This window comes from Peromyscus leucopus, chromosome 8a (genome assembly GCF_004664715.2).
Source record: "Peromyscus leucopus breed LL Stock chromosome 8a, UCI_PerLeu_2.1, whole genome shotgun sequence".
Lineage (NCBI taxonomy): Eukaryota > Metazoa > Chordata > Mammalia > Rodentia > Cricetidae > Peromyscus > Peromyscus leucopus.
In genome coordinates, this window is record NC_051085.1 from 23,656,907 (window position 1) to 23,674,743 (window position 17,837).

The window sequence follows — 17,837 nt, forward strand, 5'->3', positions numbered from 1 at the left end:
GATTATTGAAAATATTTTTTCCTTAGATTTTGTTTTTAATAATGAAATGAAAATAAGAATGAATATATATATATATACCATGATTAGCAGTGTCTTGTAATACGGTCTGACTGTCACCTCTGTATTTATCTAACTTTATCCTATTGGGAAGTGTGCTCAATTCTAAATCTAATTCCTTAAACTGCAGCTTGTTAACAATCTTGTTACTAAATATAAAGGACCAGAAGACAGAAACAACAAAAAAATGAAAACCACTGTTGGTATAATTACTACTTTACTTTTCATATTAAAATGTATACCTGTTTGAGGTATTTGCATTCCAGAAGTAAGAGTGTTAGGTTTAAAATAGCCACTTGAGTACTCAGTCCATATTGGTGTGCTGCATATGTTTGGTGAATAGTAAAGTGAATAATTATATAATATTGTCATATTGAATAATTATATTGTAAAATATTAACATTTTACTTTTGGTTATTCTTCATTTCTATGGCTGAGATATGTCTTAAGATACTGCTAAGTAAGAGTAGCATTACTTACTTGCTCTGGATTCAATAGAAGAGGAATTCACTTTCAAGGATTGTATTTGCAACCTACAGATAATTAAAGTAGACTTACAAGGACATATTGAAAACTCATTTCAGAATTTTCTACAGTTGAATTAGGCTTAAAATTATTTTTAAATAGTTTTAGTATGGATTTTTAGAGGATTTATTTTTATATTTTTATTTTATATGCATATCTGTGTGCCTGAATATCTGTGTGTGTACATGTGTGCAGATGCCTCAGAGGCCAGAAGACAGATTTGGATCCCCTGGAATTGTAGTTACTGGTGGTTGTAAGCTTCCTGATGTGGGTGCTGGGAACCAAATTGGATTCTCTGCAAGAACAACAAGTTCTCTTAACCACTGAGCAGTCTCTCCACCTTTGATATGGAATATTTCGTACATACCACAAAAAGGGAGACATATAGCAAACTCTGGGTACTCACTTTGTTAGAGCTCAACATTTTGAGTAACTTAGTAAATTTTAACAAATCAGAGCTAAATAGTAATGATAGGTTTTTTTTTAAAATCTCATTGTCCTCCCCCTTTTTTAATGGGGAAGATATGAGAAAAATTTGACTTTCTGCAGCTTTTCTTAAAATACCATGTGATTTTATTGCATTGCTTAATCCAATATAGTGTATAATAAAAGAGCACGGGGTATAGCTCAGTGATAGGCAGCATGCTTATCATGCATAAGACCCTGGGTCAGTCCCTAGCCCCCCTCCAATACATGCATATATATTTATGCATTTGTGTATAATTGCTGAAAACTTGGAAAAACTCTAACTTAATGTTGAATTTCCCTTCTTTCATGTGAGGTTCAACTTTTTATGGTTTGGGGTTATGTTGCTACTTGTTTCCAGTGTACATATTTCTCATGAATGGATTAGAAAGCATGGCCAATGATTGTTTTATTGTAACAAGCATAAATAACTAGCAAAATAACTATTATGTATTGCTGTGTGAACTAAGTTCTTTACTGAGGTTAGTACCAACCATTTATTTCCTAGGTCTATATTTGAACTATGGGGTCATGGAAAATCTCCTGAGGAGCTGTATACTTCTCTTAAAAATTACCCTGTGGAGAAGATGGTGCGTAGTGAAATGTGATTTTACATAGGCACGTGTGCATCTTCTGTAGAATTCACAAGCTTACAAAACTTATCTGCTTCTATTTTAGGTTCCATTTCTACATTCAGAGTCTACGTATAAAATAAAGATCCACACGTTTAACAAAACATTGACTCAAGAAGAAAAAGTCAAACGAATAGATGTAAGTGAAACTAGCTGAAGCAAAGCCTGTGGATTGAATACACTAGCTGTTGGTGTATATGAATATAGACTGTCTCTTAGGCGCTTTCCATGTTGTTTGTGTCTATCTTGTAGAATTCTGACACCAGACTCACACAGTATGTATGTAGATAAGCGCTGTTTTCTATGATTCTTTTTATAAATCTTTGTAGTACATTAGAATTACTTTTTTTTTTTTAAGGCCCTTGAATTTCTGCCATTTGAAGGAAAAGTGAACTTAAAGAAACCACAGCACGTATTCTCTGTTTTGGAAGACTATGGTTTGGACCCAAACTGCATCCCTGAGAGACCACACAATATTTATTTTGGTAGATGGGTAAGCAAGTTCTTTCTACCTATCTCACCCCTTTCTTTAAAAGCTAAATGCAGGGTGGGGATGTAGGTCAGTGGTCGAGCACTGGTCGAGCATTCCTGAGGCCTCAAGCAAGAGAAGCAGCATGCCACACCCACCTTTGTGCTTGATTTTTTTATATGTAAAATTTTGAAGCAACTGAAGAGTCAGAACTGCTGTATGTATTAAAATTGCTGAAAAGTATGGGATTATGATTTGTATTTTTCCAGAGATTCTTGTGAAACATAAGGAGTTTGTTAGATACAGGACCTAGGAAAAGGGGGTTATACCTGACAAAGGAAAACAAGAGTTCCCAGAAAGGCAGGACTACCGTGTGAGTGATGCAAAGAGGGGCCGAGTGCTGTGCCAGTTCAGCCATCTCTTGTGAAAATCTCAAAGCTAAGGATTCCGTTCTGAGGGGAAATGAAAGTCTAGAAGTGTTCTGCTCACTTCCTTGAGGCTGTAATAGGTAGGTGGAAGCTGAGAGCCATGTTACGGATTTTTGTCATTTCAGAGAAAGAGAAAAGGGAGAGGAGAAAACTCAATACCACTCCTTAGAATCATTGAATTGAAATTTGATTCCTTCTTGGTTTGAAAGCACAAAGTAGCTAGAAAGGCGTTAGAGAGGTAAAAAGATTGGACTCTGACAGTCTCAATCCTGTCATCTCTAAAGGATTAAGTTTAGAACAGCAGTAAGTGGAACAAGTTCTCATTAGCAAGGTGCTGCAGTTTGTATTGTCAGTAATTATCTTGAGTCTGTTCTGTATAGCTAGGCTAACTTGAAAACTATCTCTGATCTAGATTGCAGATGGACAGAGAGAGCTAATTGAGTCCTATAGTGTCAAAAAGAGACATTTTATTGGAAATACAAGTATGGATGCTGGCTTATCATTCATCATGGCCAACCACGCAAAAGTGAAAGAAAACGATGTTGTCTTTGATCCATTTGTTGGAACAGGTATTATAAAACGATTTGCTACACTAATGCATAGATTTTGCTTATTTATAGCAGTGAAGGTCCTAGTATGTTTTGGATGAGAGATTGAATTGACAAACTTCTTGTATAATAGCTAATATTTAACACTTTGCCACTTGGAGGTTTTATTCCAAGTAAGCCACTGGGGGGAGCATCAGGCTTATTTTTTCACAGATGTCTTGCAGTATATCATACGTTGTAGAAATGTTATAGAATCATATTTTTATTTATTAGGAAAACTCTTATGGGAAGAATGGAAAAAAAAGAGAAAATATTCATGCTTTTAAATAAATAGCCATGTATTTGGGTAGAGGAAACACATCTCTGATTCTGTTTGTAGGAGTTTTTAAATAAGTGTGAAACTGAAGGTGACTAAGGAGCCATAGTCTAGAGTCTGCCTGCTGACACCACAACCCATGTTCCTTATTACTTCCCTGGAATGCTCTCCTAATTAGGCCTGTGGAAAGCCCGAAATTTCAAATTGCCTTCATCTGATTCTGAAGTTTTCCTTGCCTCAGATTCCTTGCTTTCTTGCTTGATGTAGGCCTTAGGCAGGAAGTTCTCTTTATTTTATTTTGGTCCTCCTCATCTGTTAGTCTTGTTTAGTTAGGGTCTCTGCGGATGTCTTTCTCAGGAGCAGTGGGGTGCAAGGTTAGTGCCTGTTGAGTAAATGTGTCGGGTACTGTTGTACACTCACATTCTGATGACAGCTCACAGGAAGACACTTTGAACAGTGCAAGGAGAGGTGACGTGACTGGTCAGGGTTACATGGTGTATCATTTTTGCTCATGCAGACTCCAGTAGTTCATGTATTCATTGCTTCTGCAGAGCTGTCTCTGCATAAACTTTACTGGCCACCACTTGCACCTGAATTCACTTCATGAGTGTGACCAGATGTGATAAGGAAGAAACAGCCTCTGGTCTAGAGTTCGTCGAGGATGGAAGGAGGATTTGTAATCTGTTTTGAACTGAGTGACCAGTGCACTTTTGCTGTTCTCTCAGTGTCTCCGTGGACCCCACTGTCAGCATACAAGTTTGTTCTTCTCTGTCTTCATTCTAAACATGTTCTCTCTCGTGTGAGCTTGTTAGTGGAACTAATATCAAGTTGATTTACAAGTTATAAGAACAATATCCACATAGCCAACCCCAGCTTAAGCTTTTGTTTACATTTGGCTTCCTTTATCTTATTTATTTATTTTTTTCCTGGATCATTTGAAGCTTACATTTATTTTTATTTTTTTTCTTTTTAAAATTTATTTATTTATTTATGTTTGGCCTTACATGTATGTCTGTGTGACAGTGTGGCATCCCTCTAGAACTGGAGTTACAGACAGTTGTGAGCCGTCATATGGGTGCTGAGAACTGAACCTGGGTCCTCTGGAAGATCAGCCAGTGCTCTTAACCACCGAGGCATCTCTCTAACCCCTGAAGGTTACTTTATTTAGTTATTGCATTCCTCTCTCAAATACATCAGTATACATTCTTAAGAATAAGAGTTTTATATATATATTTGCATTTATCTATTTATATTCTGTAGTTGGGTGTTGTGTTTTACTGTTAATGTTATTTCGATTTGGAACATTACTAATACTTTTAAGTTTAAAATAGTTTTCATTTGAGTTGCTTGAATCTCACTCATTGGAATGAGTTATACTTTCCCACTAGAGATGTTATATCCTTGTTAGGTCTCACATATTCTGCTTCTCTGCCTCGGTGGGAATACTAATTTTTACCAGCATGGTGCTCATAGAATTTGATTTTCCATGTGTGATGGTTACTGTTTTATTTTATAGTCTTGCAGTTAATATAAAGCATTTGTGGGAGGTACAGTAAGAGCTTGTAAATATACTGCTCCTTCTGCAGACGTCTCCTCATCTTGACAAATCAGATTTAACATCCACTGACAAGACTCTTGTTTGAACCAGCCTTTCCTTTGATGATTTTTCCACTCTAGCACTCTATGTTACGGATCTGCACTCGTTATTTTGCAAGCAAGAAACCTTTCTTCACTTCCTGTTGCCAGTTCCATTTATTATTAGCTGCAGGTGATTTCTAGATCCCTTCATTATTTCCATATTCACATTAGCCCAGCTCTACCCAGCCCTTTCACCTTGAGTCTGTTTTTGTGACCTGTCACTCTTTTTTTGTCTTAGAGAACTTTTAAATTTTCTGACTTACCTTTTTCATGCCAAAGCCCTGGTATCAGTCATTCTCCCAGCAACCCTTGCTTCTTTTAGTGGCAAGATGGTATCAGAAACCAAGGTTGGGTTCTAAAATTTCTCAGAGGCTAAGCGAATAAATACATATGTGCATACACGTAATGTACACGTGAGTGCAAATGGAAACACACATGCGCATACTCCTGTGTGTACACACACATAAACCTGCACATAGACTTATTAGAAGTCATGGGTTATGCATGTAGCAGGGATTGCTGTGGATCATCACAGGTTTATTTCCTCCCTACTCCGGTCTGTGTTGATGCATACCTTTCTCTTCACCCTGCGCCCTGGTGCTGACGTTCAGCAGGTTTGCTCTTCTGCTCATTTCTCTAATTCTCTAAAATAGTCGACTGCTTTGCCCATGCCACTCAGGGGCAAAGAGTCCTGTTTGTTTTCCATTGCTCTGATGAACCGCCATGACCATAGCAAGTCATGGTGGGAGGGTTTGTTTGGACTCACTGGTTCTGGAAGGATAGGGACCCATCATGATGGGAAGAAAGCATGGCAGTGAGTGACAGGAACAGGGATGCCGAGAGCTCACATCCTTACCATAAGCACCAAGCAGGAGGAACTAACTGGAAGTAGACAGATCTTCTACCCCAGAGCCCGCGCCCAGTGACGTTCTTCCTCAAGCAAACTGCACCTCCCAAACATCCCAAACAGCACCACCAACTGGCCACCAAGTATTCCAGTATCTGAGCTTGCGGGGGATAGTCTCCTCCAAACTGCCACGCCTACCATACACAATTGAAGATACGTTTTCAAGTAAGGAGCAATGACGTCACAGACTGTGCTTGCTTGCTTCTCCTTTTGAAGGTCACTGGTTTCATTCACTGTAGCGTGCTTGCGGTGTGAGATCTGTCCTCCGCTCCTGCCCTCTGCTCCTGCCCTCACTTCTTTTTACTGTGTTGACGTTTGCACACGCAGAGGTTAACTCTGCACAGTCAGGTGCTCTCCCTTTGTCCCTTCCACTGGTGACCAACCTTGTTTCCTAGCTGATTCTACTCTTCCTTTTCCTGGTGATAGGCTTGTGTGGGAACAATTTCTTAGTCATACTCTTTTATATAAAATGTTTGATACTCCATGTGTTGTTTCTTGTTATTGTTTTCCATTTAACAGTATTTCTTAGAAAGCTCTTCCTGTTCAGAAATTGTCCTCGTTCTTTTGTTGTTGTTTGTGGTCCTGGAGATAATGCGGCACTCTCTCACTGAGCCACATTCCAGCCTGTTTTCATTCTCCTATAGTTTTAATCCATAAGTGTATGCTATAGTTGTTCAAATAATCTCCTATACATACCTGGGTACAGGTAGTTCCCAATATTTTATACTTGGAAATAATGCTTGCAGTGAGTAAGCATATGAATATATATCTTTGTCATTTTGAGGCTAGAGCACTGCTGTAAATTTCTAGAAGTAGGATTGTTAGGTTAAAGGGAATATGTAGCTTTGCTAGATGCTACTAATAAATTCTCCTCTATTGTTCAGCTGTGTATTTCTGTAGCCATATAAGAGAGTTCTTGTTCTTCTGCAATTTTACTACTAAGAATGTATTGTCAAGCCTTTGAAGATTTCCTGATTTGTTGGGTGAAAATGGTATTGAATTACAGTGTTAATTTATATCTGAATATAAGTCAGGTCTCGGCTTTTTTTTTAGATAGATTTTTTTTTGGAATAGACTTTTGTGTCTTTTGCCTCCTACCTCTTGTAAAGATGCTTTCGTAGAGATTTTAGCACTTCTTCTTCCAGTATTTCTGTAATAAATCACAATACTTTTTTTTCCAGATTGCCAGTTATCATTTGACTTTGACAATATTTGCTTTCTTGCCGTATACTCAAGTTATAAAGGAGTCATTCAGTTATATTTCTTCTAGGCCTTTTGAAGCTGTGTATTTTTGTTTTAGAACTCTCATCCATTTGGAATTTATTCTTTTGGATGTGAGGAATGGTTATGACTTGTCCTTCTCTAGAAGCTCAGCTCTTAACTCTTAACTCTTTTTTCTTTTATCTTTAAACATTTCTTTGTGTGTGTGTGTGTGTGTGTGTGTGTGTGTGTGTGTGTGTGTGTGTAAGCATAAGCATGCATGCATGTGCATGCGATGTATGTTTCTGGGTACAGGCATGCCACTGTAGGTGGCATTTCACTGTGTGTGAAAGTTGGGACAGTTTTGTGGGGTTGGTTGGTTCTCCTTCCACCTTTGTGTGTGTTTTAGGGAATCAGGTAATCAGGCTTCTGCACCAGCACTTTACCCACTAAGCCGTCTTGTTGGTTCATTCTTAAACTTTAAAACAAACAAACAAACAAACAAACAAACACCAGCCCTTTTTATGACGTAAAAACAGTTCTTTGGAATTATGTAATATTCGTGTACAGAATGACTAGTGTGCACACTTAGGTTAGACCTTAGAGCTTAAAAAGGACATTGTCATGATAGGGAGGGAAGGAGGGAGTATGCTTCTCTCGATGCAGTTGAGCCTAGGAGTATTGTGAAATTCCACCTTCACAGCCCAGGCTACCTTATGCATGGTGAGGGGTAAGGATACCTGACTGTGTTTGCTCTGCATGGCTCCCTACATACAGTGGATAGCCTACTTTGATCATCTCACTATTCACGTAGAAGAGGAAGGTCAAATGATCGGAGAATCTTTGCAAGATATGCCACTAAAATACATACTCGTAATCTTTGTTTATGGTTTAAGTGTGACTTTAGCATACACGTCAGTTTTTGACACTTCTACTTTGAAACTGGTTATAACCCCTAATTTTGTATAGAAAGTCCTTAAGAGTCATTAGTTTCCTCACGGAACTACTCATTCACAGACAGCTTGTACCTTGGAAAGGACTTAAGAAGTAGCACTGTGCCTTCTCCATGGCCATAGGTTTTTCCATCCTCTTTGATGATGGTTTTACCTTTGGCTTCCATATATTAGGGTTTTTGTTGTTGTTGTTTTTAATTCAAGTATATCTCTTTTAATGGTCCAGACTGAAAGGTGGATAGTTTCCCAAATGCATTAGCATTGAACTAGTCACTGCTGTGGTTTTTCTTAAGGTTGCAGAACAGGTTGAGATCTCTTTTTGCCTAAACATCTTTCCTTTTTCTTTTAGACAGTTTGCTGTTGCTTAGAGTTATATTCTGACTTACAGAAACACACTTTCCTTTCTGGTTTGGCAAATATATTCTCATTTCTGTCACTTTTAAAACACTACATTTTTTTCTTTCATTTTCCAAGTAGAGAAGAAACATCCTATTGGGTCAACTCTTGGTGGTAAGAAAATACACTAATAAAGTTAGCATGAAAATATACAACACCTGTGCTGGTGTGAACTGTCATTAACTGGATGCACAGTTTTGCCTAATTTGCATAGTAACAGAATTTGCTTCTATTATTTTATCTAACTGATATACTAATTAACTTTGGGTTACTCTAACAAAATCATGATATAACTTACAAAGAAAAGGGTTTATGTTTTGCCCAGTTTTAGGTGGGCACACCCATTACTTGTAGGCTCTTATTGATGTCAGAAGACAGTGATAAGGGGCACAGGGTAGAATTAACTGCTTCCCTCATAGCCCAGAAGCAGAAGAAGGAAGGTCTGGGATTCTACAATCCTCTTCATTAAAATAACCCTATTGGTCAGAGGTACCCCTTCTAAGCTTCACACTCTAGACAAACTCTCCCTTTCCAATAGAGGCACGATGAGGACCACCACTTTAACACATTCATCTATGAAGGGCATTTGGCATCTAAAACCATACCAGTAATTTAGTGCAATATAAGCTAATTTTATTTTATTTTTTAACTTCATTTGGTGCTGACCCCAGAGGAGGTACTATAGTATAAAGAAAAGAGTATGTAGTGTGAGTTTACTTTCCCAACAAGGTGACTTTGGATAAAATTCTTGTCTAGATGGCAGTTCCAATCAAGTTGGTCATAGTAATATGTTATGAAGATTAAAGGAGGTAATGCACACATATGTTAGAATGTTATTTGAAAACTGGTAGACATTCAGTGGACTATTAGGCTTCTATTATTATTTAATTGTTACTTTCTTATGGACTTAGATACTTTTTGGTGAACCTGCCAGCTAATAATAAATAATGATGGGAAGTCCCCTCTTGAGTTAATTTCCCAAATATTCATAAACTGCTGCTATGGCAGCAGTGAGGGAATTGCAGCTTAAGTTTGTAAGTGTCTGATATCTTGTTTATGATAGACTGATTGAGGTGAGCATGCGTTCAGTGTCTTATGTGGCATAGAGCTCTGAAGCCGTAGCGTCGACTTGTTCTCCCAAGTGCGTGAGCTCTAGCGATCAGAGTCCACGTAGCAGACACCATAGGTATGAGAAAAATGCTACAGCACCTTCTGAATTTGTCATTTCCGAGTGATAGACAAGGGTCCAGGTGAGGAAATGGACTTGGTCCTGAGAGGAAACTGGAGGATGGAAAAGACACTGGGAAGTAGGTCTCAGTAGATGGTTACAGTGTGTTCTGCTTTACTGTTTTTCCTCGTTCTTTGTAGTTTCTTTCCTGCATCACTAGTTAGTTTAGTTGGGTTACCACCTTGGCCAGTATTCTTGTGCTCAGGCTGCTAGTTCATTTAGAGTTCTTTTTCTGAGGGATAAAACAGAGTGAAAATTACTGGCAACAGGATTACCAACTTCTTTTCCTTTATTTCCCTGAGTAAAACCAAAGCCTAGTCTCACATTTCCTCACAGATTCAAAGCTTTCCTTAGCTCTCCAGAGATGAGAATCATAAATTAAGTTTTATCGTGTGGAGTCAGTTCCGCTCATTATATTCTTTTGCCTATAAGGTACTACACTAACCTTAAAATCGTTACTGTTTGGGTAACAAGAAACTGAAACACAGTGTTAGTCTAACTCACATATGTGGTGTTAGTATTTTACTTTGGATAACCGAAAGGGGCGAGTCTTTCCTACCTTCTCAACACTCACCCTCTGTTTTTACTACCCTATCCGCCCAAGAAAATGCCATGTAAGGTATAACAAAATGCAAAAACTGCTGTAATTAAAAGAGCAATAGATGATTAACAGTGATTACCCAGTGATCAATTCAGAGAAACCAAGTTATTATGATTTTCTTTAAAAAATTAAACGCTTAAAAGACACAAGTTGCAGGTGAGTCTAACAGATTATTCATCTCCTTTCAGCAGTGTACTGTAAATTGAGTCTTCTCAAAAGTCCCTCTAAGCAATGGATAAGGTTCTGGGTAAGGAAGCACAGGAAAGCTTTTCTGTTCCCTTTGACAACTAGTTCTTCTAGGTGAGTATCTGCCTTGATTGGCAGAATTGTAGTAATTCCTTGTGATTTGGGTGAAGTGACCTTGTGAGGCTCACGAGTCATCACATACATTACCTTTCCTAACTCCAGCCTATCCTGTTTCTAGACTTAAGAATTATGAGATCTCTTTTACAGTGCATCTCACAAATGCTTCAGGGATTAGCGTGAGAAGACCTAGGTTTTAGTTTCCGCTATGCTTTGGGTCCAACGTTCTTCTTCTTCAAGGGATATAGTAGGACACTAGTTAGTGCATTTCAAAGTACTCTTCCCTGACTACTTTTTAAATGGCTGTAGATCTAGAATTTGTAGATTCAGACCCTGTGAAGACATTGCATATCTTAATTTTAGAGGTTACATTTTAAAAGGGTGGAAAGAAAACCCTAGTGTTTGCCCTTTGTCCAAGTCTGTGTTTACTTTGTAGTCTAAGAACGGATTTCGCGTTTCTACTCGACTGTCACCTTTCTATATTATAATTGGGATTGATCAAGCACAATAAGCATTTTAAATTTGAATTCATAGAAATGTGCAGTTTAATGAGAAATAGTTATTAATGTTTTATTTAACTGATTTTTTTGTAAAATTTTAAAAATACTTGTTTTTCTTTTAAGGTATATTATTTTTAATTGTTAGAACTTTCCTTCATTTGTGAACCAATCATATCTGTCATATTCCTTAGTCTGGTCAGTTTATATTGGGATATTATTTTTCCTTTAGCCATAGTACTGTTTAATAGAAAAATGATATTATTAACTAGATAATTTACTCAGAAATTGATATTTATAGTTTATACCAAAAGATAATGACATGACAATATTTTAAGACAGGCCATGTTTTAGCTCGTAAAAGCTAGTATTACACATGTGAAATATGTTCACTTTAGTTCTTTGAAACTTAAGCCCAGTTATTAGTTTATTCTAGATCTTTGTGTTTGCAGACTTGTATGTTCACTTTTAAAAGGGAAGCAAAATGTTTTTTAATAATCTAAGATAACCTGAAAATGTCTAAATATGCATTATTTTGAACAAAAAAGTAGCGTTGCTTAGGTAGTGTGAAATAACAATGCCATGATATGTATCGATTCAAATCCCTGTCCCTGCTTTGTGGCCAATTTAGTGAGTTCAGTTTCGGGTTTATTTGTTCAGTTCTGAGCCTTGCTAAATTTAACTAGCTTGGTGTCATTCCAGGGTACTCTGCCTGCAGCTAGTTCATAAGACTCTGGATCGAATTAAATCAGGAAAGGAGCCCTGGTCTGGGACTCTCTGGTTAATAGTCACAGTTGTGTGGTTTTCCAGGTGGCCTCCTGATAGCATCTGCTCACTTTGGTGCATATGTGTGTGGGACAGACATAGACTACAACACGGTTCACGGCTTGGGTGAGTAGAACTCCGAGTGTTCTTCAGTGTCTCTGTTCTTCAGCCAGATGGGCCTGGAAACTGATAGAGTAGCTTCATGTGACATTTTCGTTTTTAAAGCACAACATTTTAGTGTAATTTTACCACAAAACTTCTTTGAGTAGCTACATTTTATGACATTATCACTAAAAGTATACAAGGTGAAGTAGAAGAATATTAAAATGAATTAAAAAAAAAAATTCTCGCCATCCCCAGCTAAGAACTTGTCATCCTAATAAGAGAAGTTTTGAAAAAAGGCAAACTGAGGTTGTGAACCTCAGTGTTGGGAAGGAAAAGTTGGAAGAGATGGAGCAGCCATTTTGTAGTCAGGAAGTCCATGTTAGAGAAATGTGTACGGGGGCTGGAGAGAGAATGGCTCAGTGGTTAAGAGCACTGCCTGTACTTCCAGAGGACCCGGGTTCAATTCCCAGCATGCACATGGCAGCTTGCACCTGTCTGTTCCAGGGCTTCTGACACCCTCACATAGACATTTATTCATGTAAAATGAACATAAAAATAAAAAAATGATTAAAAAAAACACATATAGTCTCTAGATTAAGATTACCACCATTGATTTACTCAGCAGTCATGCTTTGAGTATAGGTTGGATTTATAGTTAGTCTTTGAATAACATTGAAACATTTAAATTTTTGTGACTAGAACATACTTGAAACACTTGAGGTATCTACAAATTTAAAGATTCTGCCTTTAAGTGAGGGTAACTTGAAACGCGATCCACTTTAGTTTTGTGGCAGTTACGGAAGACATCTAAAAATTTGAAAGCTTCACTGGTATGTGATTGGATGGAATTAAATCAGAGTGAAACAGTGTATTTCTCATAATGGAATGGTATTAAAAATACCAAGTTACATTCATGATTTAAAATTGTTGGCCTCTATGCTAGTTTTCTACTCTGTTGTAACTTGAATGAGTTCTTAAAACAATTTACTTCGCTCTGTATAGGTTAATTTGAAGGTGAGGTTTTATGATACTTTCTGTTGTTGAAGCTGCTGTGTGCCGTATTAATAACTGGCACGCTATTACCTTGACTCTTAAGGAGCTTAGTAATACTTACTAGGGGGGAATAGTTATATATAGTTTTGAATGTTTTTCATAAATGAACTAGCTAGAAAAAGATAGTGTTGTTTGTATTTTGTTAGAGTAAGTGAAGTGTTGAGACTTATTCTAGTTTATTGCTAGTAGAAGCAATATTTGATTTAAGGGAATTGTCCCACAGAGCCTTTAAGACATTTTTATTTATTAAAGTTTTGAAAAGTTATTTCATAGCCTTCAGTCTACTGGAAGTAGATTCTAATTGAGGAGAGTTTCTTAGATCAGACAGTTGCTAGGTCTGTCCTCTGCTTCCTGTTTCTGATCTTAGTTTGTACTGTAGAATAGTCTCGTGTTTTTCCAGTTGGGAAGTTAGGCGCCTTTTCTGTCCATCCTATGGGGCCCTTTAGCTGTATTTTCGTTTCCTCGTCCTTTGCCCGAATGCTGCCTGAAAGTCTGCTCTCCACTTTCGCCCTCACTTCCTGCTTGTCTGTGATCCTGTAGCGCCTGCACCCACTGTTCAGCCGAAACACCCACTAAGGGCACAGAGCCCCCCTGTTCCACAGGGTTGAGTTTCATAGGCCTTCCTTCTTTCTGGGATAACGTCCTCACTGGGTGCTGCTCTTACTCATTTGAAGTTTTATTTCAGTCTCTTTAAGACCCTGGGCTTTTCTTTCATTTCTGTTTACATAATTATTTTTCTCCTAGCATCCAAATTTTATGTATGTATGTGTTTGTTTGTTTGTTTATTTATAATTTCGGTTTTTTGAGATAGGGTTTCTTTGGCTGTCCTGGAACTCTGTCTGTAGACCAGGAGAGATCCACTTGCCTCCCAAGTGCTGGGATTAGAGGTGTGTGCTACTATTGCCTGGCTAGCATCCATTTTTTAATCCCTGTTTCCATCATAGTGAATGTTATTTGGAGTTTTTCCATCCTTTTTTTTTGGGGGGGGGTTGTTTTACTGTAAAATTGATCATAATACAAAAGTGTATAATTATGTAAGAATAATTGCTGGGCATGGCGTTGCATGGCTTCGGGAGGCAGAGGCAGGAGGGTCGCTATGAGTTCCAGTGCCTGCCTCAAGAATAAGAATAACACTAGAGCAAGCCCTTGGGTAGCTGGCACTTAGGTTAGAATTAGATTCCTTCTCACCAGCTCCACTTGTTTAAATGCTGATGGCTCCAAGTGTGTGTGTCCCAGAGTTCAGCTGCCCGATGATTATCTCTTTCCGCTAGTACCATTTTCTGGTTGTGTGTATGTGGAGTGTGTGTGTGTGTGTTGTGTGTGTGTATTGTGTGTGTGTGTTTGTCCGGTAGTTACATATCTCAAAATTTGCCATTAAGGTGTTTTTTTCTTCAGGTGTCTCTGATCTTACCACTGACACGATCATCATCATCCACTTAGGTCTCATATGCTAGGCTTTTGAGCTTCTTCACTTTCTCTCTACATGCACTGACTTCTCATCAGCAGTGTTTCCATTTGTCTGTGTTCTTCATGGTCAAAAGCTGCTGTATTTTACAAGTTAGCGTTTTTCATTTCTGTTTCATTTATCTGATCAAACACTCATTCAACATCGAACTCTTTACTGATGTGGGAAAGGTCCGTATTCCACTCAGTTATGTATCTCACTTAAGAATACTTCATACTTACAAAGTATTGGCCACTTTAATAAGGTGCATTTTACTGTTCAAAATAATAAGGTGAAATATTTGCGTAATTGTATGCGTACAGTTAGGATTACAAATGGACACACATTTTATGTGGGTAAATGTGGGTTAGCATGAGCATTAAAGTATTTTCAGCTGAACTAAAGAAAAGTTATATAACAAAAAAATGCTATGTTTGATGGAATAATTTTCTACCTTCATTTTCTTTCTCTTTAGGAAAGGCTAGTAGAAAAAACCAGAAATGGCGAGGACCAGATGAAAACATCAGGGCAAATCTTCGTCAGTATGGCTTAGAGAAGTTTTACCTTGATGTCTTGGTTTCAGATGCCTCTAAGCCTTCCTGGAGGAAGGGAACATATTTTGATGCAATCATCACAGATCGTGAGTTTATTTTTATACAAAGTAGGAAAGGGGTTAGTTTTCTGAAACTGGTATATTTTAAGTACAAAATATATCAACACATGTAAGAAGTACCCACTTGTACTAGGGTTCTTCCCACTCTTCTTCAAAAACAATACAAAAAATTATGACTAGATAGCCGGTTGTTAATTTAAGTACTTGAGGGTTTCATTTTAGTAAATACATTTATTTCCTGTCTGTATTTATAGCTGTATATAATTTGCCATCCATTTTCTCTTCCACTGCTTTTTGAGGCATGTATTTTTATATTGACTGTGACTGGTCATAGTATAGCACCTAGAGGTAGTGTTATTTATGGTTCCTATGTCAGTCTCAGGGAGTTCATCAATCTCACATTCTTCCACCGGTTAGCCTCTGTAGCACCTGTTTTCACTGGCATCTTCTTTCTGTACGTAGAAAGATTTGGAAGTTGTGTTAACCACTGGGTTGTGCCCCGACTCGCTCCAGAACATTACATGAAAACTTAGGTTCTTTGCTCCTGAATCTTGAAAATTTGACGTGATGTATCGAAACAGATGTGCCTTTTCCATAGGGTTGCTAATAATGTTTGTAATAATTTTTGTAATTAAAAATTTTGGTAATAATTGGTAAGTAGTGCAAAGTTAAGACCTTTTGTTAAAACCCATTTTTTTGTTCTTTGACTATAGGATTTCAAATCTAACAAGAAAGTTCTTAGGCACTAAGATGTCATTGTGAATATGTATTATGACAATTTGGACCTTTTATTATTTACTGTTTGTTCTTCCAGTATGGCATTTTTACTTCTATACTTTAGTGTGGATTTTCTGAGAACCAAGATACTTAGCCGCAGTGTGGCAATCAATTTTAAAAAATTGATATATATTTATGTATATATTTTAGTCTACAGTTTGTTAACTAGTTTTGTCAGTTGGACCACTTATATTATGAACTGTTGTTTTCCCTGAATGCAGGATCCACTTCAGAGTCAGGCATGGCAGTTAGTAATTTGGGACCTCCATTACTTATTAGGTCTTTATACTGTGGATGTTTTTGAAGACATGGTTTCCCTTCCCTGAGCATTTTATGTTATGTTAAATGTTTTTGGGTGGAATAATGCGTGGGTGAGGTTTTTTCCTTCTGTGGATATCACATTTGCTTGCATACGTTGTGTGTCTGTCCCTCATTGGTGACTGGTTGACCTGACTCTCCTGTTCTTTTTATTCCTGCCTAGCTCCATATGGCATCAGAGAATCTACAAGAAGGTCAGGTTCACAGAAGCAAATACCAAAGGGAATAGAAAAATGGTGAGTGAAATTTAAATGTAACAAGTTATTACCTTGAAAAACTTGTTGTTTTTTTTAATAATCACTGTGAGCAATCTTAAACTTTTTACTGATTTTTTTTAATGTTTGTTCTTTGTTAGTCCAGAAAGCCACGTTCCTGTCTCCTTGAGTTATCACCTGAGTGACATGTTTTTTGACCTATTAAACTTTGCAGCTGAGACCCTCGAACTAGGTGGAAGACTAGTCTATTGGTTACCAGTGTACACTCCAGAGTACGTAGTCTTTATTTTCAATGTTGTTTTCTACTGTATTTGCACATTTTAAGCATCCTTGTTTCCTCATCTCTAACTTTGCTCATAATTCTATATTTACTATTTATCAGTAGCCTTGGTTTACTTATATACTAGTAAAAAATAATCCCCTTCCTCTTATTAGTTGGATTTTTTTTTTTTTTTTTTTTGACTTTTTAAAGTAAGATTGGCAGATGACAGCCTTTGGGCCAGATATGCTTTTCATACTGTTTTTATAAGATGGTTGAGCATAACTACCTTTTATATTTTTAAAAGTAATGGTTAGAAAACTCACAAAAGACTATGTAACAGAAAATCTGGGCATGATAATGCATGTTTGTTATCTCAGAACTTGGAAGGTATAGGTAGGAGGTCAGAATTCAGGGTCAAACTCGGCTACCTTCTGAGTTTGAGGTTAGTCTGGGCTATATAATGTTTCAAAAAAAAGTTGAAAGAAATACATGTACCCACAAAATCTAAAATCTCTGCATTCTGGCTCTTTGCCTGAAAAGTTTGCCAACCCTTACAGACCTCTTAGCTCAGTGTCTGATATATCATTAGATGTTCAGTAGCTGCTGCCTGGTACAAAAACACAGGTGATTTTCAAGACTGTACATGAGTAACTCATATGTCTACTACTTGGATGCTGGGTTTTTACAGGCCTGTCATGTGTTATGGCCACCTTAAATGCAATCAATCTTTTTTTACAAGTCAATACCAAAGTAAAAAATATGCATATATTTAAAGCTCTTTTATGTTGAACATGATTGGCTTTGTTACTGTATATAACTGCTGAACAGAGTAACTGGTATAACTGCTGAACAGCTGTGTACATCAATGATAGAAGACAAGGTGTTTGAATAAGATGTGGTATTAGAGGGGCCTAGAGAGAGGTTCAGTGGATAAATCAAGCCTGATCATTTGAGTTCAGTCATTGGGACCTACATGGTAGAAGGAGAGAATTGACTCCCGTGAGTTATCCTCTGACACACACTTTTTTAAAAAGAATGGAATCTTAAGTTTGAAAGACAGTATTAAGATTATGGTTTAGTTATTTCTAATCTGCCATAGAAATCTTTTTTAAAAAATATTGT

General features: G+C 37.4%; 1 protein-coding gene across 1 annotated transcript in view; it reads left to right on the forward strand.

Moving 5' to 3' along the window:
* Positions 1 to 17,837, forward strand: part of Trmt11 (tRNA methyltransferase 11 homolog) — a 49,667-nt gene that overhangs the window by 10,622 nt on the left and 21,208 nt on the right. Inside the window, exons 4-11 of the mRNA XM_028868331.2 lie at positions 1,556 to 1,637; positions 1,726 to 1,818; positions 2,038 to 2,172; positions 2,989 to 3,145; positions 11,974 to 12,054; positions 15,006 to 15,170; positions 16,402 to 16,474; positions 16,594 to 16,725. Of these exons, the coding sequence (XP_028724164.1) occupies positions 1,556 to 1,637; positions 1,726 to 1,818; positions 2,038 to 2,172; positions 2,989 to 3,145; positions 11,974 to 12,054; positions 15,006 to 15,170; positions 16,402 to 16,474; positions 16,594 to 16,725 (918 nt within the window). The remainder of the gene's footprint in view (positions 1 to 1,555; positions 1,638 to 1,725; positions 1,819 to 2,037; positions 2,173 to 2,988; positions 3,146 to 11,973; positions 12,055 to 15,005; positions 15,171 to 16,401; positions 16,475 to 16,593; positions 16,726 to 17,837) is intronic.